Genomic DNA, 21,962 nt, shown 5'->3' on the forward strand with positions numbered 1-21,962 from the left:
CTGCTTGGAGACGCGTTTCTATTGGTCCAGGAGATTTTTACGCATTTCTTTTGTTTGGTTTTCATATAAGGTATGTTTGTTTATTCAAAAATCTTTGAACAAAATTAAATGTGAGGAATTTATCAAAGTCTGGTAAATATCACGTATAGCCCTCACGTAAAGTTAACGTTTCTTTTTTGTGATAAACTGAAGCAAACTACGCAGAAACTGATTTAAGCACTTTCACTTTCGGATTCCTTGTCGCGTATGAGGAAAGATCTTCCACGTCAACCCATTTAGTAGTTTGAGAAATCGGAACTTCTTATGATTTTAGATTAGAAAAATATACTTTGTAAATTTATTTTTCGATGGCGCTTGCTGCAGTCTGTGGTGGTCAGTCCTCCTCTGAGCATTTTGGACAGCTTTTCTCTGGGAAACAGGCGCGTCTCTTCGACAGACCAAACCACTTCAGCTTTGGAACCAAAATCCAAGAATTTGCGGTTCCTGTTGGCAACGAGGTTTGTATCAGTTTGCCAAAGTATTTCACTCTTGAAAATACAAATATTGTTACTTGAACCCATGGTTCGATTTTACGCGTCACCTGTTACTGTTTCTGTTTCATTAAAAACTTTGTTTAGGCTGTGATCAAATGATATTAGATTCCAAACTGAAGAGTAGTTTTGATTTTATTCTGTTGCTCTTGACGGACAGCCTTCAGGCTTCCTCAGGTCCTGTAACCGTGAGGAAGGCGTGCGCATCGACCTGAACCATGGAACCACCACGCTGGCCTTCAAGTTCAGACACGGAGTGATCGTGGCTGTGGACTCCAGAGCTTCAGCTGGAAACTACTTAGGTGAAAATGGCTTTAACCTTCAGGTCATCATGACACCCGTATGGGGGTTTAATTTCCATCAGGAAAGAAAATGCCCAAATTATACTTAAAGAATTAGTTAGAATAAGCAACGTAAACTGGGACCTCAACATATTACTAATACACTAGAGACATAACAGAAGATGTGAATAAAGTTAGTCAAACAACAAGAGAAGACTTTCAGATGCCAGACTCCAGATATAGATTTCAGAAAACATCTGTAATCTCATCTTCCATTTTTGTATGTTGCTAAATTAATGTTCACCATATGCTCTCTATAGTCCAGTTCCAGTTTGCTGTGGTGAGCAGTCATTGATTAAAAATCCATTATTAACTCCAGCAAGGAGCTCAATACTCAGTAAATAAACTATAAAATATTACTCTAATGTTTTAACCTGAGAAACTTTAATTGGAATTCCCAAAATTGGAACAATTACACACTTTTTCCTCAAGCGATCAAACTTTTAAACTCCATCTTTACTCCAGAGTTTAACCATTATTTTTATAGGTGGGCATCTTTAAAAATGTTTTATTACTTAGTTGCTGTTCTTATAGGTTACAGGTTTCAAAACATTCAAGGATTCTTCATTTTCATTTCACCACAGGGTGAAACAAAAGGTGTGATTCTAGTCGTGGACCAGACAATTTTAGAACAAAAATGACACGACAATATTAAAATAAAATATGTGATACACAAAAAAAAAAACTTATACCGCATATAATTCCATTATGAATGTACTTATTGGCTTCTTTTATGGGAGCACCTGTAAGGATTTTATATGTAAAATTAACCCATCAATTCAAAAATTAGGCAACACTAGCTGAGAGGATTGATGTGGTTGCTAGATGTATAGATAGTTTTTCTAGATGGTTAAATGTTTTACTCTCATGGCTGTTTATGGGCTATGAAGAAGAAGGGAAAACCAGACATCTATCCACGCCAAACTAGTATCCTCCACTTGACCTATTAAACAGTCTTATCAGTTATTTATAGTTAAATACATATTCATCAACTTTTGTCAATGTTCCAAACAACATTGTAAATTTGATATAAACTTGTTTTGGTGGTCTAAGTACATTGACATTTTGATTTGCTTAAATCTGTAGTTTAATTTGTTCTAACTCAATACTCTGTAGCATCCAATGATGTCAACAAGGTGATAGAGATCAACCCGTACCTGCTGGGTACCATGTCAGGCAGTGCTGCAGACTGTCAGTACTGGGAGAGACTCCTCGCCAAAGAATGCCGGTCAGTTTGCAGACCTACACCATCCTTTACATTCATGCACTGAATGTCTATCAGACTCTGCAAAATGGTCGAAGAAAATGAGCTTCTTTTTGACATCTAAATACATGTAGAAATATTCACTAACAATTTCTATATGACACTTTAATTAAGCCAACCGTAAGACCTGAAGATTTTCATTTCACCCCCACAGTTTTTCAAAGAATGCTTTTTTTTATGAAGACACGTAAAGAAAAAGGACACTCCACTCATTTCTGTGAAAAATGTAAAAAAATAAATAAAAAAAAGTCCACAATATCTAAGAAACAAATTACTACCTCCTGTGCAGTACTGTCTGCCCATCTGAAACCAGGCCATAATTTTGATACATTGGCAATTAAAATAAATATTTAAATTTGAATTTATTTTTAAAAAACATTTTGAAAAAAGACAACCAGTGTTCTTGTATTTTCTTCTATAAGACTGTACAGACTGAGGAACAACCACCGCATTTCTGTGGCTGCTGCCTCCAAGCTGCTGTGCAACATGATGCTGGGTTACAGAGGGATGGGCCTCTCTGTGGGGAGCATGATCTGTGGATGGGACAAAGAGGTGAGCCGTCCTCAACAACATTTCCAGAACCTTTTTTGTTCTGATATGTTGAAATGAAGGTTTTACTCTTTTATACAGTATTAGGGTTTATAAACAGTAAAGGTTTTATAAACAGTGACACACCAATTGACATAATATTAAACTGAGAACTTCTGGGGATGAAATAGTTAACTGTCTGTAGAGTGAAGTTAAGATGGTAACTTCTGTGGTGGCTCAGAGTATTTGCATTAAAAAAAATTTTAAAACACATCAGAAAATTAAAAATTTGTTAACATTTAATTTAGTTTAGTTTATTCATAAAAATGTAAAAATAGCAGAACCAGACATAGTAAAGGAGACAAAAATACTGAAACATCGGCTATAAAATACAAAAGAGAGCCAAGTTAGTAACTGCAACACTGTGTTCATAGCTTGCCCACAAAAAGAAACATAACTGGAAATGACTGAATACATCCAATACATGCTTATTGTTTATGACAGTGAGATCACATGAAATTCCTGGTCTACATTGGAGCCTTATTGATTTATTTTGAGCAACAGTATCAATATAGAAAGTGCATATTAATGTAACTCCTCAACTTCTTGTCAGGCTTAAATCCTTCACTCATCTGTTCTTTGCTAAATATGTTGTTGCTGTTTGTACTTTATAAGAAAGAGACTGGAGTTGGTTGGGTAAAAGAGCTGCTCCAGGGTTACATGAAGTGCATATTTTGTGTTCATCTTCATGAACAAAGAAATGCACTCTCCTCGAGACATTTTTGTTACATTAACGTCTCTTCTCTGGTAATATGTTGTTGCTTTGCACCTTGAAAATTCTACTTATGTTTGATAAATCACATTTATGGTGCTAAATTATTCTGTATTTGCTCCTTCCAGTTTTTGTATGTTCTGCCAGATATTTCAATATAGAATTTTATCAAAGTCAAACATTCAACAGTAAAAACTATTTTACACATTTTACCTGTAATCTGGTTAGTAAACCAAGTGCAACTGGTTTACCAACCAGTAAACCAGTTAAGAATGCAAACTTTTACTAGTTTTTCTCTCGAGCTGGTTTTGCTTTAATTGATTTTTTTTTCTTAAAGAAAAGTCTTAGTTATGAATTAGGGTTTTATGAGTTAAGTGAGTTGTTCTCACATCCTCAGGGTCCTGGTCTGTACTATGTGGATGATAATGGAACCCGCCTGTCTGGTCGTATGTTTTCCACTGGCTGTGGGAACAGCTATGCGTATGGAGTGGTGGACAGCGGTTATAAAGAGGACATGACCGTGGAGGAGGCGTATGAGCTCGGCTGTCGAGGCATCGCTCACGCCACACACAGAGATGCGTACTCAGGAGGATCAGTAAACAGTAAGTTTGCATGATGAGCCTAAGTTTGTTAACTTGGTTTCAGTTTTATATATATTCCATAGTTTTTGGACTATAAGATTATAAGATGCATCAAGCGAGTTCCCTTTTTTTCCAAAAAATCTTTAAATTTTTCCTTCAGTGTCTGAGTTTAACAGTTGGGTACACCATAATATTTTTGTTAAAGCACTGAACGTATCATTCCACCAGTAGCTAAAATTCTCCAACAATTCCATGTAGCGGTGAGGCTGTGTGATTTACCAAAGCCTAACTAAAACATTTAGACATTTTAAAGCACTGCATGAGACAAAAAAATTGGTTTTAGGTCAGCGAGCACAATTGTGCAGCCCATTGTAAGGGGCACTGTTGATTTTGGAGGAAATCAAAGGATTTTAGGTGCGTATTAAAGTCCAACAAATACCACTTTTATTCACAAGGTTGCATTATAAATTGAGTTTACATTTACTTGTAACACATTTTTCTTTATGCTTTGTGTTTTCAGATATTCTGTTTAAAGAATATTGTGTTGTTTTTAGGCAATATTATGTTTTTTCCTTAAGGTTTACTGTAACTGCAGTGTTTAATAAAATGGAAAATATATTTCTGAGTAAAATTAAGTATTACTATTAGACTAAGATTAGTTTTCACTGTCTGATACTATGAAATAGAAAATGTTGAGCACCCAAAATTTCACTCAAATTTAGTTCATTGATAAAGTGCCAGTTCACAACTCTGGTTCTCTCAGGCCCAGAACAATTGCAGTTATTATTTCATTTTATATATTTTTTTTATGTTTGCATTTGTGCAGTGTACCACATGAGGGAAGATGGCTGGATAAAGGTGTGTAAAGAAGACGTATCTGAGCTGATCCATCGCTACAGAGAGGGAATGTTCTGAGACTGACCTCTGAGTCCAGAATAAGTCACCGTGGTCAACTGAGGATTCATCCTGAAACTACACTGATACTGTTTCTCAAATTGTCTCTGTGGTCAATTACAGATTTTCTGGGGGGAAAAAATCTCCATGAATCAGCCATGCAACAAAGAATGGCACTAATGATAATAAACACTGTTGTTACATGAACTACTTTGTTCTGTGATGACTAAACTGAAGTGATTCTTGTTTTATTATTTTCCAAGTCTCAGGTTCAAACATCACAACACATGGAAAGATCAATCACAACAAGAGCAACATACCTATTATTAGTAATAATAAATGATAAAATACTGATCTTTAAAAGTCTTCAAAATAATCAGAAACCATTGTTGTAAAGCATTTCTATGGAATAATTGTGATCCTGGTTACATTAAACAATCAATGGATTATGCAGAAATAAATACTATTCCAGCAAAACATCATTTTTAAATACAATAATTATAAAATTATTTGAATTGCATTTGTACATAAATGTGCAGATAAACTCCACCTACAATGTACTGTAATTCTCTTCCTTTATCGTGAGAAAAGAGCATATTATGGCATTAAGAAGTTATTGTTGGATTTATCAACTCCGTTAGAAATAGAAACTGACGGATTAGACATGGACCTAGTTAAAAAAATTGCATGTTTTTCTCTTTGCAGAACAAAAAGCCAAACGCAACTAGCAAGTTGTTGTTTGGGTTTATAAAATCTGTCTCTATCTCCAAAACACATTTGAATTGATTTAACTGTGGTTTTTAAGAAGTATGACAACAGAGAGACTGTGTTTAAGCTGTGACCAAGAGAAAATGAAAAATCTTCATCTAAAATATCAAAAGATAACAAATTTACCAGATCATGTGTAGCACTACTCCATTTACCACAGCTAGGAGACTTAAAACGTAAAGTGCTTCAAGTTGCGCAAGGCATGAATAGCGTATTTTATGAGAAAGTTTTATTTGATTTGATTTAAAACAGGTCCTCTGGGAAAGTACAGATCATATTTCTGCCCAATGAAATTAATTTTATTGAAAATCTGAAGGAGTTGACAAAAGCACATTTGATTTCAAGGGAAAATTATTTTTAATTTTTATAATATATATTGTTTTTACATTTTTAATTAAGGTTTAATCTACTTATTTATAATAAGAATACAACTTTTTTTATGTGGGACATGTTTTAGAGTCAAGAATCACTGAATTGTCAAAAACAGCAGAATGCTAACATTTGCATAATTAGCTAGCAATAAGCTAATCAAGACTGAAGTGTCAAGGCATATATTAGGGCTAAGTATCAATTATGCTGAAGAATATCAAGGAAATGGCATAGGAATGCAAAGATTGGCAAAAAAATAAAAAACAGTTAGCAATATGCTAACATCAGCACTATTTTAATTATTAGCTAGCATGATGCTAACGTCAAGGCAAATGTGTAAAATTAGCTGACAGTTGAATAGTGATTTATTCACCTATAGAGTAAACATGGAAGCCATAAAAGTCTTAACAGAGCTTTTTTCCCCCCTTTTTTATCTATCCATTTACTCATCTAAAAATACAGGTCACTGTTATTAACCTGGAATAGTTTGATATGTTACGACCATTTGTAAACCCATAGTACTACAAGTCACACCATTAAGATGAAACATTCTTTGGTTTTGCTTAACTTAAATCACTTTGAATTTTAGGGTTTGATTGGATGCAGTGATGGGACTCACATTCATGCTTAAGTCAATAAGGGAGACTATCAAGAACTCTGTCCACATTATTAATGTTTAGGTAACTAAATGAATTGTCTGTAATCCTTAGGTTTTAAAGCCATACATCCCATTATTGCTTCCCCTTAACACAGAACTGCAACCTGAGGCTCTGGACCAACATGTGGCTTTTTTATCCTTCAGACGTGGCTCTTTGGCTTTAATGAAAAATGCTAATCATTTTTCTTAAAAATTGGTATATAGTTGAAGGCAAAATGTTCTTATATATAATTTTTTCTTTTTTCTTTTCTTTTTATTGAGTTTTTAACATATTTTCAAAACAGAAAACACTAACAGATCACAACAACAATTTGTGGAAAGAAAAAAAACAGAATAATGTAGAAAAAGAAATGAGAAAAATATAAAATGTAATAAAAAGGAAAAACATATAACTGTTTTTTCCGAACTCATTAATAAAGGTGGACCAAACATTGAAAAATTTCCCTTCCCGTTCCTGCAGGGTGTACCTAATTTTTTCTAAATTTAGAAAAAACAAAATGTCTCTGATCCACTGTTTGTGTGTGGGGGGCTGTGCTTGCTTCCAATTTAAAAGTATAATTGTGCGTGCAGCTAAGCATGTGAACTGAATTACCCTACGCTCCGGTTTCTTTTTAAAAGTTCAGGGATCGGTGATTCCCAGAATTCCAATGAGGGGGTCCAACTTGACCGTCTGGTTTAAAATTTTTGACAGTGTCAGAGAAACATCAGACCAAAAGTTTTAGCAACCGGGGCCAACCTATCAATAAAAGATTTATAAAATTCAACAGTATAGTCATCAGGTCCTGGAGCTTTAGAGCTCTGAAGGTCTTTAATGGCTTGTTTTACTTCCTCCAATGTTACTGAGCTCTCTAACTCTGTGTTATTCTTTTGACTAATTAAAGGAATAGAAAGATCTCCGAAAAAAATGTTCATAAGGTTAGTATCTTCAACTTCAGATGAGTACAGATCTTTGTAAAACATTTTAAATTCTGTATTTATTGCTTGTTTGTCATAGGTTTTAGTGCCTGGTTTTGTTATTATTTCCTCAATTTGATTTTTTTTCTGCCATTACTTTAATTTGATGAGCTAAAAGTCTACTTGGTTTTTCCCCATGTTCATAAGAATGCTGTTTTGTCTGTCTTATTAATTTCACAGCTTCATTTGTAGAGAGTAGGATTTGAGGATTTTGATTTTGATTTTGATTTGATTTGAAATGGTTTATTTCAAGCAATTCAGTAGAAATAATACACAACAGCAATATAAACATCAGTTATACATTCATACAGTAACTAATCAAACTTAGGATAATTAGACATATTAATAAATATTGCTTGAAAGGGAGTGGGAGGAAGCGAATTTATATAATCCCACCCCGATTATACTATAACCATTTTATTACATGATTTATCAATATCCGGTTCCCAGTTTTTATCAGACAGAATAAAAATCATAAAATATCGATAAAGCACATGACAAAGATGAAGGATTTGGATTACAGGATTTTTGTTGATCTAATTTCAAAATTTGCTGGGCAAGTGACTGCTTTTCTAATTTTTCTTTTTTAGTCTTAAATGCACTGTGTGAGAGAATTTTGCCATGTATATCGGCTTTCAGTGCTTCCCATAGACACTGTTTAGAGATGTCAAGGGAATCGTTTGTTTTGTAATAAAAAGCTAATTGAGAGTCAATGAATTCTTTGAAGGATTCATTCTTTAAAAAGCTGTTGTCTATTTTCAATGTCTTAAGCTTGGAAATTTTGGGAACCTGAGAGGTAATGTTACTGTACCTTAGTCTGACAGTACGATAGCTTCATATTGTACTCTTTTAATTATCAGTTTTAATTTGGAATCTACAAGAAACATATCAATTCTTGAATATGAATTAGGACGCTGAGAGAAAAATGAGTATTCACGTTTAGGACTGTGGTCTCTCCATGGGTCAATCAGATTGGCCGAATTTAAGAACTGTCTAATCAATTTGGCAGATTTGGTAAGTGTTTGTTGGCTATGGGAAGACCTATCGAGCAAAGGATCTAAAACACAGTTGAAATCTCAACGCAGTAGCAGGCTGTGACTATGTATATTGGGAATAGATGAAATTATTTTATGAAAAAATGTTCATCATCGTGGTTGGGTGCATATATATTTTCTAGTATAACTGGTATGCCACAAAGTTTTCCAGCAATAATAATAAATCTTGAGTGAAATAAGTGGCCAACCCAGGATTTGAGAAGGAGAGTTTGACTACAAATCTTAAGGTGTGTTTCTTTTAAAAACATCACATCTGCTCCCATTGTGTTAACGTGAGACAGTATCTTATTACGCTTTAATGTACCATTTAGACCTTTACAATTCCAGGACATGATTCTTATCAAAGTTTCATTGTCAGCCATTGTGAGCATTTAGAAAAAAGTCAAATGAAGAAGGTCCAAATGCACATAAGAAATGAAGAGAGGAAGAAAAGAAAAAAAGACCGCCACAACCGGTCAGAACAAAATTTTTGTGATCAACATGAGAATCAGAACAAGAAACAAAAACAACCCCTACCCCTGCTTTACCGCCCCCCAACTGAGCACCAGGGAAAATAAAGGAAACGATGAAGATTTCGGAACCACCCCCCATCTATAACCCCAATCTTCTCTAACGGTCCGCAGCTCTTTATAATAACCATTATTCATTCATCATTTTTTTTCATTCATCTTCTTTACCGTTTATTCCCTTTCGGGGTCACGGGGTTGCCGGAGCCTATCCCGGCCACTTGGGCGAAGGCAAGGGGTGCCCTGGACAGGTCGCCAGTCTGTCGCAGGGCAGAAGGTTATGTGATAGCTGTCTATTATTAATTATATTTAAAACCAAATATAAGTTTAAGCAACAACAATAACAATAACAAAAAGAAAAACCACGGCCAAGCAAAAGAGGGGATAATACCCCAAAAATATCAATGTTATGAACAAACCGAAATGTCAATCCCCTTAAATATTTACCTGCCACAATCTCAAAGGAAAATTCCTACCTCCAAGGATCTTCATATTTTTATGTAAAACCAGGAGAGAAAAAATCAAAAAATAAACCACCAAATGAAAATGTCACTGCTTTGCCTCGCCTTCAATACAAGTTCCATATTATAATCACTGCAGTTTCTTTATTTTTCCTCCTTGACTTGTTTTGGGGAGCATAGACTTGCACAGTTTAAACAAAAGGAAAAGTCTTACCCCCAATAACAGTCATGTTAGATAAACATCAGTCCTATCCAGACAGCTACCATCACAGTGCTTGTACAGCTCCAGAGGACGGGTCTGGCTCGGCATCAGCCAGCCCATTCAGGAACTGTGCGGCCTCTTCTGGCTGCATGAATGCCCTGCTCCGGCCCCCATGCCAGACTTTGAGTGTAGAAGGATGTGGCATTGCGTATTGCAGACCTCTCTTCCGAAGCCTGCGCTTCGCAGCAGAAAACTCCTTATATATACTTTTAAAAACTCTATGTATATAATTGAAACTGATTTGATCTTAGTCTATTAAAATAATCTGGGTTCTTTTCTTCTTTTTTTAACAACTGCTAACATTAAACTTGCATTTCAAGAAATTGCTTGCGTCCTGAAAGCTGGACTCTGATGATGAAGTCTGCATAGTGGTGCTAAGCTCATTAAAGTCAATTATTCAACGCAAACTTTCAGATGTTCTCAAAGGTTTAAGTCTGTTTTTTTAACTTGTTTTATCCAACAACTGAGCAAACAGATGACAGCTTAAGGCCTTTTGTGTTGGACAGGTTTTACTATTACAAAAAGAGGTTATGAATCTTCGGATAATCAGGGAGTAAATTTATATAAACCCCTTTTTTTTTTTTAATTTATTTGCTACATTTTGTGTTTTAAGTATATATGCATATTCTTTTTATTAAAGGGGAGGGAGAGTGGGAAAGTGTGTGTGCGTGTGGGGGGGGGTAGAAGAAAAAGAAATAAAGAGGGAGGGGGAGTAAGTGAAGGGATACAAGTTATTATTATACAAGTTATAATTTTAAGCTGTGAAACATTTATACTAGATCAGCTTGAAAAACAAATATTACATTCAAACATGAAATTCTGACACTAAGATGAGCGGAAGATATCCGTCCATCAATACACTGGGGGTTAGGAGGAGGGATAAAGCAGACAGCAAGTGCCAGTGTGTCAGTGGGGTGGAGATACATGCACGCTGCCAAAGTGAACCATGTGATCATAAGGGGAACCAGATCCTCCCCAGCCAGACCAGGAAAGAAGGGGAGACCCCCGGACGAGGAGTGGGGTGGGACCGCCCACCCACCCAGCCGGGTGCAGAAGAGACCTCCCCTACAGGGGCCCCTCCGGCACCGGGGGGCATAGGCGAGCCTGGCGTCAGGAACCCCAGGCCAAAGGACAGGCGCACTCCGCCGTACCGTGCGGCAGCTATTGGGGGCACCGTGCGCTGGACACCGAGATGTGGGCCAAGGGTAAAGCCAGGACCCAGAGGACCCAGGAGCAGCCCACCACCCAGCCGGAACCTTGTCACCGAGGCCGGCCCCGGCGCCCGACCCAAGCAGCCCAAAGATCAAGATGCAACCACACCCCCACCCCTACCTCCCCACACTACACTACCCACAGCCCCTTCATCCAACACGTTCCTCAACCCCTTCTCCCGACCCCCCTGCTGCCCCCCCCCCCTGCTGCCCTCCCCACTCTGTAAAAGGGAGGGTGAGCCCCGGCGGGTACTGGTAGCTCCCAGGCCTGTCCCCACCCATGCACTCTCACACACATTTTTCTGGTTTTCTGGTTGCCCCCGTCGTCAAAGTAACTCCCTCCAGCCCAACGACCCAGGTGGGCTGGGTCGGTGGGCTCAAGATCGTGGAATACACTACCACGGGACATCCAAGATCTAAGAAAAAAGCCAGACCCAGGAGATCCCATTGCAGCGACCCCATTCACTGAGATGGGTCAGGCACTAATGGAGGATCCCTCTGAGGAAAACACTGGAGTTACAAATAAAATGTAGAAAGAATAAAGTAAATAGATTAAAAACAGATTAAGAAGGTAGGTCTTGAGCCTTCCTTTAAAAAAACGAACAATCTCTGCGGCCCTGAGATTTGTCAGGTGATTTTACTGCAGTTTATGATCAAAATCAATGAAAACTGCAAATATTTGCCATGGTAAGATTTTTTATTTGGTAAATCAGCTGTTCTGTTTTTGTGAGTGATTCCATGAATAAAAATACCTCCGTATGTGGCGTGTAATTAATGGTGGGCGTCAGTTTTTTTACTGAGTTAAGGAGAGGTAAAACAAGAGAGACATTTATGACCTCTATATAGCTGAGATACACATTAAGTATGACGATCAGTGTTAATTTACCACTAAAAGTACTTCACCGAAAATGTTTTGGCTAAATTCTAATAATTTATTATTTTAACAGTATTTCTTTAGTTAACTGGTGTTGATATCTGCATAAGTCTGTACTTGGTTGATGTTCCTCTAAAACTCAGATGTTCAAAACAGGAATTGATGCTTAGGAGATTTTCTACGCAATTTTCTACGGTGGCCCAGAAGGGTCACAACACAACACATTAACTTTACACACAACACATTAACTTTACACACAACACATTAACTTTACACACAACACATTAACTTAACACACAACACATTAACTTTACACACAACACATTAACTCACAACACAACACATTAACTCACATCACAATAACTCACAACACAACACATTAACTCACAACACAACACATTAACTCACAACACAACACATTAACACACAACACAATAACTCACAACACAACACATTAACACACAACACAATAACTCACAACACAACACATTAACTCACAACACAACACATTAACTCACAACACAACACATTAACTCATGGCCCAGAAGGGTCACAACACAACACATTAACTTACCTCACAACACTTTAACTCACAACGGAAGTAAAGCAGCAATTGAAGTGCTTTTATTCTGAAATGTCCAACTAACTACTAACTACCTTACAGAAGTTAATGTCAAGGTGATCTGTGGAGGGAGCATGTTATTGCTACAAGAGAAGCTAGCAGCAGTGTTGCCAGAAATTTTCTCTTTATTACGATTCTGCTTCCTCTGAACACACACAATACGAACGCACACTCCTCCCTCCCACCCCTCTCTGTCGCTGCACGCGCGCTTCTCTCCTTTCTTCCGCTCCCTCCCCTCACACATGCACATGCAGTCCCCAACACACACACACACGGGCGCGCGCGCACGCACGGATGTCTCTTCCAAACATTAACATGGCTGGTGTTTCTCCTGACGCTCTGTGTGGTGTCGAACGATATGCCATTAATATTTTTGGAAGTTCTTCTTTCCATGTCTTTCCTTCACATTTGCTTGCCTTGAATGCTTTCTTTAGGTATCTGTGAAACCTCTCCACTTTACCATTGTTCTGTGGAAAATAAGGTGATGCTCTGATGTGCTTAATTCCACATGACTTTAGAAATGACTCTAAAACCTGTCCTACAAACTGCCTGCCATTGTCAGTAACAGCCTCTAGGGGATAGCCAAATCTAGAAAATATCTTTGTCAGTTCTGTAACTACAGTAGCTGAAGAAATGTCTGAGATAACAACAGCCTCTGGAAATGAAGTGTAGTAGTCGATCACAGTCAGTATGTACTGGTTTTGGATAGGACCTACCAGATCCATACCAATCTTAGTCCATGGTCTTGGTGGCAGTTCCAGTGGTTGGAGGGGTTGGTCTTCATGACGTGGCTGGTTGAGAACACAGGCGGAGCAGTTTCTGATCAGTCTTTCTACATCTAAGTCCATGTTGGGCCAGTAGAATTTACTCCTTAGATATTGTTTGGTACGAATCACCCCTTGGTGAGTCTCGTGTCCAATCTGCAGTGCTTGTCTTACCATTTCTCTGGGTAGCACTATCCTGTGTCCTCTCAGTAGAAGTCCGTCATATCTACATAACTCTTTTGCACATCTGTTATATGGCTGCAGTTCCACCGGAACTGGATTTGGCCATGTTCCTGTCTCAATGATTTTATTTAGTTGTTTCAGTGTTTCATCCTCAGCTGTTTTCTGCTTTATGTCCTGAAGGCTCATAGCTTGTACTCCATGCATGGTTAATGACAAGACTTTGTCTACATATGTTTCCACATACTCGTTATACTCAGTCTCAGGTAAAGGAAGTCGTGAGAGTAAGTAGCTCCCAGGCCTGTCCCCACCCATGCACTCTCACACACATTTTTCTGGTTTTCTGGTTGCCCCCCGTCTCTACAAAGTAACCCCCTCCAGCCCACCGACACGCCAGCACGGCAAGGCATGAGAAGCGATTTTTATGAATAAAGTTTGATCTGATTTGATTTAAAAACAGGTCCTCTGGGAAATAACTGATCATATAGTTGCCTAATGAAAATCTAGCCACAGGGGTTGCAAGCCAGTTGCCTCTGTGCCGGTCCCAAGCCCGGATAAATAGAGAGGGTTGCGTCAGGAAGGGCATCCGGCGTAAAAATTGCCAAAATAACCATGCGAATCATCCACAACACTTTAGACATACCGGATCGGTCGAGGCCCGGGTTAACAACGACCGCCACCGATGCTGTTAACCTACAGGGTGTCGGTGGAAATTTGACTACTGTTGGTCGAAGAAAGAGGGGAGGCAGAAGGGTCCGGGGCCAGAGAGAGAAGGGAAAAGGCAGGAACATAGGTTTGAGAATAGGGACTCTTAACGTTGGCACAATGACAGGGAAAGGCAGAGAGCTGGCAGACATGATGGAGAGAAGGAAGGTAGATGTACTGTGTGTGCAGGAGACAAGGTGGAAGGGCAGCAAGGCACGTAGTATTGGAGGAGGATACAAACTGTTTTATCATGGTGTTGATAGGAAGAGAAACGGGGTAGGAGTGATTCTGAAGGGGGAGTTTGTAAACAGTGTTCTAGAGGTGAAAAGAGTCTCAGACAGGATGATGAGCCTAAAGTTAGAAATTGAAGGGGTGATGGTGAATGTAGTCAGTGGGTATGCGCCACAGGTTGGCTGTGAGTTAGAAGTGAAGGAGAGATTCTGGAGTGAGTTGGATGAGGTCATAGAGAGTATCCCCAGAGGAGAGAGAGTTGTTATTGGAGCAGACTTTAATGGGCATGTTGGTGAGGGCAACAGAGGTGATGAGGAGGTGATGGGCAGGTTTGGTGTGAAGGAAAGGAATCTGGAGGGACAGATGGTGGTGGACTTTGCGAAGAGGATGGAAATGGCTGTAGTCAACACTTACTTCCAGAAGAGAGAGGAACATAGAGTGACATACAGAAGTGGAGGTAGGAGTACTCAGGTGGACTACATCCTATGCAGACGAGGTCATTTGAGAGAGGTTAATGACTGCAAAGTGGTGGTAGGAGAGAGTGTAGCCAGACAGCACCGCATGGTGGTGTGTAAGATGACTCTGGAGGTCAGGAAGAAGAAGAGAGGGAAAACAGAAAAGAAGACCAAGTGGTGGAAGCTACAGAATGAAGAAACTTGTGAGGAATTTAGGCAGAAGTTGAGACTGGTCCTGGGTGGGCAGGATGAGCTTCCAGATGACTGGGAAACTACAGCAGAGATTATCAGGGAAACAGGTAGGAAGGTGCTAGGTGTGTCATCTGGAAAGAGGAAAGACGGTAAAGACACTTGGTGGTGGAATGAAGAAGTACAGGACTGCGTCCAGAGGAAGAGGTTGGCTAAAAGGAAGTGGGATGTAGAAAGGACTGAGGAAGGTAGACAGGAGTACAAGGAAGCGCAGCGTAGAGTGAAAAGAGAGGTGGCAAAGGCCAAACAGAAAGCTTACGATGAGCTATATGACAGGTTAGACACAAAGGAAGGAGAAAAGGACTTGTACAGGCTAGCCAGACAGAGAGACAGAGATGGGAAGGACGTGTAACAGATAAGGGTGATTAAGGACAGAGATGGAAAGGTGCTAACTACCCAGGAGAGTGTACAGAAAAGATGGAAGGAGTATTTTGAGGAGCTGATGAACGTGGAAAATGACAGGGAAAGAAGGGAGGAAGATGTGGTTGTTGTGGAGCAGGAAGTAGCAGAGATTGGAAAGGATGAGGTTAGGAAGGCTCTGAAAAGGATGAAGGGCGGAAAGGCCGTTGGTCCTGATGACGTACCTGTGGAGGTATGGAAGTGCTTAGGAGAGACAGCAGTGGAATTTCTAACGAGGTTGTTCAATAGGATTTTAGAGAGTGAGAAAATGCCTGAGGAATGGAGGAGAAGCGTTCTGGTTCCAATCTTTAAGAACAAGGGTGACACGCAGAACTGCAGCAACTATAGAGGAATAAAGTTGATGAGCCACACAATGAAGCTGTGGGAAAGAGTAGTGGAAGCCAGGCTTAGGAAGAAGGTGGAGATCTGTGAGCAGCAGTATGGTTTCATGCCCCATAAGAGCACCACTGATGCCATTTTTGCTTTGAGAATGTTGATGGAAAAGTACAGAGAAGGTCAGAAGGAGCTGCATTGTGTGTTCGTGGATTTAGAGAAGGCGTATGACAGGGTGCCGAGGGAGGAGCTGTGGTACTGTATGAGGTCGTCTGGAGTGGCAGAGAAGTATGTCAGAGTAGTTCAGGACATGTATGAGAGAAGTATGACGGTGGTGAGATGTGCTGTAGGTCAGACAGAGGAGTTCAAGGTGGAGGTGGGACTACACCAAGGATCAGCTTTGAGTCCTTTTTTGTTTGCTATGCTGATGGACAGGCTGACAGACGAGGTAAGACAGGACTCTCCCTGGTCAATGATGTTTGCGGATGACATTGTAATTTGCAGTGATAGTAGAGAGACGAGGAACAGCTAGAGAGGTGGAGGTTTGCTCTGGAAAGAAGAGGCATGAAGGTCAGTCGTAGTAAGACAGAATACATGTGTCTGAACGAGAGGGATCAAGGTAGAAGCGTTAGGCTACAGGGGGCTGAGGTGAAGAAGGTGCAGGAGTTTAAGTACTTGGGGTCAACAGTTCAGTGTGATGGGGAGTGTGGAAAAGAGGTGAAGAGGCGAGTGCAGGCAGGTTGGAGCGGGTGGAGGAAAGTGTCAGGAGTGTTGTGTGACAGAAGAGTGCCAGCAAGACTCAAAGGAAAGGTGTACAAGACAGTGGTGAGACCAGCTCTGCTCTATGGGTTAGAGACGGTAGCAGTGAGACAGAGACAAGAGGCTGAGATGGAGGTAGCGGAGATGAAGATGTTGAGGTTCTCCTTAGGAGTGACCAGGTTAGACAGGATAAGGAACGAGTACATCAGAGGGACGGCTCATGTTGCGTGTGTTAGCGACAAAGTCAGAGAAGCCAGACTGAGATGGTTTGGACATGTTCAGAGGAGGGATAGTGGATATATTGGTAGAAGGATGTTGGAGATGGAGCTGCCTGGCAGGAGGGCAAGAGGACAGCCAAAGAGGAGATATATGGATGTCTTAACAGAGGACATGAAGTTGGCTAATGTTAGGGTAGAAGATGTTCATGATAGAGTGAGGTGGAAAAGGATGATTCGCTGTGGCGACCCCTGATGGGAAAAGCCGAAAGAGAAAGAAGATAGTTGCCTAATGAAATTAATTTGATTGAAAATCTGATGGAGTTGACAAAAGAAGAGGACACATTTGATTTCAAGGGAAAACTATTTTTAATTTTTACAACACATTTTTACATTTTTAATCAATTTTTACTCTACTTATTTTTAATAAGAATAAAACTTTTTTATGTGGAACATGTTTTTGACTCAAGAATCACTGAATTATCAAAAAACAGCAAAATGCTAACATTTGCATAATTAGCTAGCACTAAGCTAATCAAGACTGAAGTGTAAAGGCATATATTAGGGCCAAGTATTCAATTATGCTAAAGAATAGCATGGAAATGCCATGGGAATGCCAAAATTAGCAAAACATTAAAAAATAGTTAGCAATATGCTAACATCAGCATTTTAGTTATGAGCTAGCAAGATGCTAACATCAAGGCAATGTGTAAAATTAGCCGATAGTTGAATAGTGATTAATTCATCTATAGAGTAAACATGGAGTCATTAAAGTCTTAATAGAGCTTTTTTCTCCCTTTATTTATCCATCTACTCATCCAAAACATGAACTTTCAGATGTTCTCAAAGGTTTAGGTCTCAGTTTTATATGTGAAAGGATTTATATTGTCACAGTAGAATTCTATAAAAAAAAGCTATAATTTATACATGAAGTATATTTTGAAAACAATTGTATTGATTTTTCTGATGGTTTTATGCTTTGTAAGCCTGATATGTTCATGCATGAACAAAAACATTGTCTTTACTTTTACAACCAACATTATTCTCACTGTTGTGTTTTGTTGCTGACGAATGAATGTAGTGTGAATAAATATCTGTCATTTTAAAATTTAACAGATCTTTGACATTTTTACCAAACATCCTTATTCTCATGTTTTATTTCTGCAATTTACGGTGATCAAGCACCAACCAATGAGCTGAAAGGAACAGAGGAATACTGTCAATCATGGAGATCCCCAACCCAGTCAACATGGACAACAAAGATGAATTTGTAAAAAAAACACAATACTTTCCAACATTGTATTCCAATGAAAGAGCTGCTATGACCAGCGAGTCAAAAGACACCATCTATCTATTTACCAAGGCTGTGTCCCACCAAGGTGGGGTAGCCTAGACAGGGCACACAATTTTAACTCCCTCCGTCTCTTCCCCAAACCCTCCTCCTTCAGTGTGTGAGTGCGTGTGTGTGTGTGTGACTGGTCTGAGGCCTGGTCTAAGCCACACCACACTGCACCAGGGTCAGCTGCACACTCCAGTGTGGGCACCTCCACAGCAGGGCCTCAGCCAAGCCTGGTTTCCCCTTGCCGCTTCATCCCAAGACCAGACCTCTACCACACCCATCCATTAATTCATACACAAACTCTCTCCACCCATCCCTGTCCTTAGCAGCCTCTCTCCCCTGCACCACAGTCATCCCTCTTGCATTCAACGCTCTCCTTGCACCCTCCGTCCCTCCCATTCGCGGTCTTCCTCTCATTCTCACTCCACTCACATCAGATTCGTATACCCTTTTCACCAATCGCTCCCTTCCCATTCTTTCAACATGTCCAAACCATCCCAGTGCCTTTTGCTCTGCTCTATCAGCCAACTCTCGCATCACACCAGTTCTCTCTCGGATAACTTCATTTCTCACACGATCCATACGCGTCACACCACACATACTCCTCAAACATCTCATCTCAACTACATTCAGCTTCCTCTTTTCCGCCACTTTCAGACTCCACGTTTCAGCCCCATATAACGCTGCAGGCACCACCACACCCTCATACAATCTCCTTTTTGCATCCTTTCCCAGTGACCTACATTCACACACTCTCTTCATTCCCCCCCATATCTTTCGTACTTCATTAATTCTAAACTCTACCTCTCCCCTATTCCACCATCCACACAGACACACGACCCCAAATACTGAAAACACTCTACCTCTTCCAACAACTCCCCATTTAATGCCACATTCAATCTACGTTCACCCTTTAACCTCGTACACCTCATCACCTTACTCTTTTCCACATTCACTCTCAACTTCCTTCTGTCGCACACCCTTCCAAACTCCTCAACCAGACGTGCCAAGCTCTCTTCTGAGTCAGCCACTAGAGCAGTATCATCTGCAAACAGCAACTGATTCACACTCCATTCGCTGCCGTCAGTATTTATCATGCTCACACCCGTACCCGACACCCTTTCATTCACCTCTTTTACCACACCATCCACTTACACGTTAAACAACCACGGAGACATCACGCATCCCTGATGCAGACCAACCCCCACAGGAAACCACTCTCTCATGTTATTTCCTACTCTCACACACGCTCTACTGTTTCTATAAAAACTCTTCACACCCTCCAACAATCTACCATCAATACCATACATACTCAACACAACTCACAACGCCTCTCTATCAATCCTATCATACGCCTTCTCTAAATCCATGAATGCCCAAAACACCTCCCTCCCCTTAGCCAAAAACCTTTTACACACCTGTCTCACAACAAACATCTGATCCACACACCCTCTACCTCTCCTGAAACCACACTGCTCTTCACCAATCATACACTCAGTTCCCTCCACTACCCTATTAATCAGCACTCTCCCATACACTTTGCCTACAACACTCAACAGACTAATACCCCTAAAACTACCATATTCATACTTATCACCCTAACCCTTGTACAGGGGAACCACACACGCACTCATCCAATCAAGCGGCACCTGCCCGCTTGCAAAACACACATTCAACAATCTCACTAACCACTCAATCACGATCGCTCCACCACACTTCAGGCATTCCACAGCACACCCATCCACACCTGCAGCCTTTCCTACTTTCAACTTTCCCACAGCTTGCTCAACTTCCTCTCCTGTAATCCACGCTTCATTCAACTCTTCCAATACATTCAGTCTACTTTCCCTTCCATCCATCCCAATCACAGCATCCCGATCTTCCTCCACATTCAGCAGCCTCTCGAAATACTCTGCCCATCTTTTTCTTTCCTCTTCACCTCCTTCCAAAACATTTTCTTGTTCTCTCGAAAATTTTCAGTCAACTGTCTGCCCCACCTTTCGTCCACAGCCGCTCTTGCCTCACGCACAGCTCTCTTAGCATCCCTTTTCTTCTCCTTATAACACTCATATGACTCCCTGTCCTTTCTCTGCAGCCATACTTCGTACGCACATCTCTTCTCAGCTACAGCCAACCTTACATCCTCACACCACCATTCACTTCCCTTTCTTACACCACCCCCAACACATCTCACACCACACACTTCCTTTGCACTTCCAACCACTGCACTCTTGAACTGTTGCCATTCTTCCTCCACTCCAACAACCATTTGCTCCTTCACCATATTCCACTTGCCACCTAATTCCTTCTGATACTCACACATTTTCTCTCTGTTCTTCAAAACACTCACTCTCAGAACTTCTCTTGCCTCCCCACTCTTTCTCGATCTCACCCATGGCATACCCACACGCAACCTTCCTTCCACCAAATAGTGATCAGACATACGTCCACTCTCTCCCCTCCTCACACTTACATCCAGTAATCTACTACATGCAACCTTTGAAACCACCACATAATCCATCAGTGCTTTGTCAATCACTCTTCCACCACTCTGCCTCACCCACGTATACTTATGGATCTCTTTCTTTCTGAACCATGTATTCCCAGGACCATATGCACTCACGAACACCCACAACTCCTTCAGAAATTTCACTTTCACCCACATCAGTCTTGGTGAGACCTCCTTCCATTCAACCACACATCGTCTCACCTCACAGCTCACGAGCAAAGCCACACCTTCTCTTGCTCTTCCGCTCTCTACACCAGACATTCTCCCACTCACACTTCCATACACACACTCACCCTTCCCTTTCATCTTTGTCTCACTCAGTGCTAACACGCTCATTCCCCTCCTTCCAAACATCCTTCCAATCCGATCTCTTTTGCTTCCGTCCGTACTACACCCCTGCTCATTCAACGACCAAATCTTAAGGGTTTGGGGAGGTAATCTCCCCTTCCCAACTCTGCCCTGTCCGTAGTTAGGAATGTAGTTACAGGGGAGAGGATTCCCAGTCCTCTCGCTCCGTCCCCTTTGGTCGCCTTTTACGACACGCACTATCACGGGACATCCAAGATCTAAGAAAAAAGCCAGCATATAGCAAATATTTGCTATGGTAAGATTTTTTATTTGGTAAATCAGCTGTTCTGTTTTTGTGAGTGATTCCATGAATAAAAATACCTCTGTATATGGCGTGTAATTAATGGTGGGCGTCAGTTTTTTTTAACTACGTTAAGGAGAGGTAAAACAAGAGAGACATTTATGACCTCTACATAGCCGAGATACACATTAAATATGACGATCAGTGTTTGTTTACCATTAAAACTACTTCATGCAAAATTAGTTTTAGCTCAAATCTAATAATTTATTATTTTAACAGTATTTCTTTAGTTAACTGGTGTTAATATCTGCATAAGTCTGTACTTGGTTGATGTTCCTCTAAAACTCAGATGTTCAAAACAGGAATTGATGCTTAGGAGATTTTCTACACAATGTTCATTGTAAATGTAAAAAGCAAAATTGTAGATTTATGTTCCAAACTTACTATTTCTTATTAGCACAATTTGTTGGATATGTTGAAATGTTAAAACTTTTACTTTCATCAGAAGAACTGATGCCATTTTCATAAAAACGTGATTTTAGAATAATGTTTTACTTGGAAAATTGCTTAAACTGACTCAGCTTT

General features: G+C 40.1%; 1 protein-coding gene across 1 annotated transcript; it reads left to right on the top strand.

Moving 5' to 3' along the window:
* Positions 1-258: 258 nt before the first annotated feature.
* psmb8 (proteasome subunit beta 8) lies at positions 259-4,971 on the top strand. Its single transcript, NM_001184952.1, has 6 exons — positions 259-497; positions 691-832; positions 1,988-2,099; positions 2,558-2,687; positions 3,833-4,037; positions 4,843-4,971. Exons 1-6 carry the CDS (start codon positions 348-350, stop codon positions 4,929-4,931), a joined length of 828 nt encoding a protein of 275 aa, NP_001171881.1. The 5' UTR covers positions 259-347; the 3' UTR covers positions 4,932-4,971.
* The last annotated feature ends 16,991 nt before the right edge of the window (positions 4,972-21,962 follow it).

Source organism: Oryzias latipes, chromosome 11 (genome assembly GCF_002234675.1).
Source record: "Oryzias latipes chromosome 11, ASM223467v1".
Taxonomy (NCBI): Eukaryota; Metazoa; Chordata; class Actinopteri; order Beloniformes; family Adrianichthyidae; genus Oryzias; species Oryzias latipes.

Bases quoted from the DNA above. Each gene is read 5' to 3' on its own strand.
- psmb8 (NM_001184952.1), top strand. From the start codon at position 348: ATGGCGCTTGCTGCAGTCTGTGGTGGTCAGTCCTCCTCTGAGCATTTT. The intron at 498-690 runs GTTTGTATCAGT...CTTGACGGACAG, and splicing joins CGGTTCCTGTTGGCAACGAG to CCTTCAGGCTTCCTCAGGTC. The intron at 833-1,987 runs GTGAAAATGGCT...AATACTCTGTAG, and splicing joins TTCAGCTGGAAACTACTTAG to CATCCAATGATGTCAACAAG.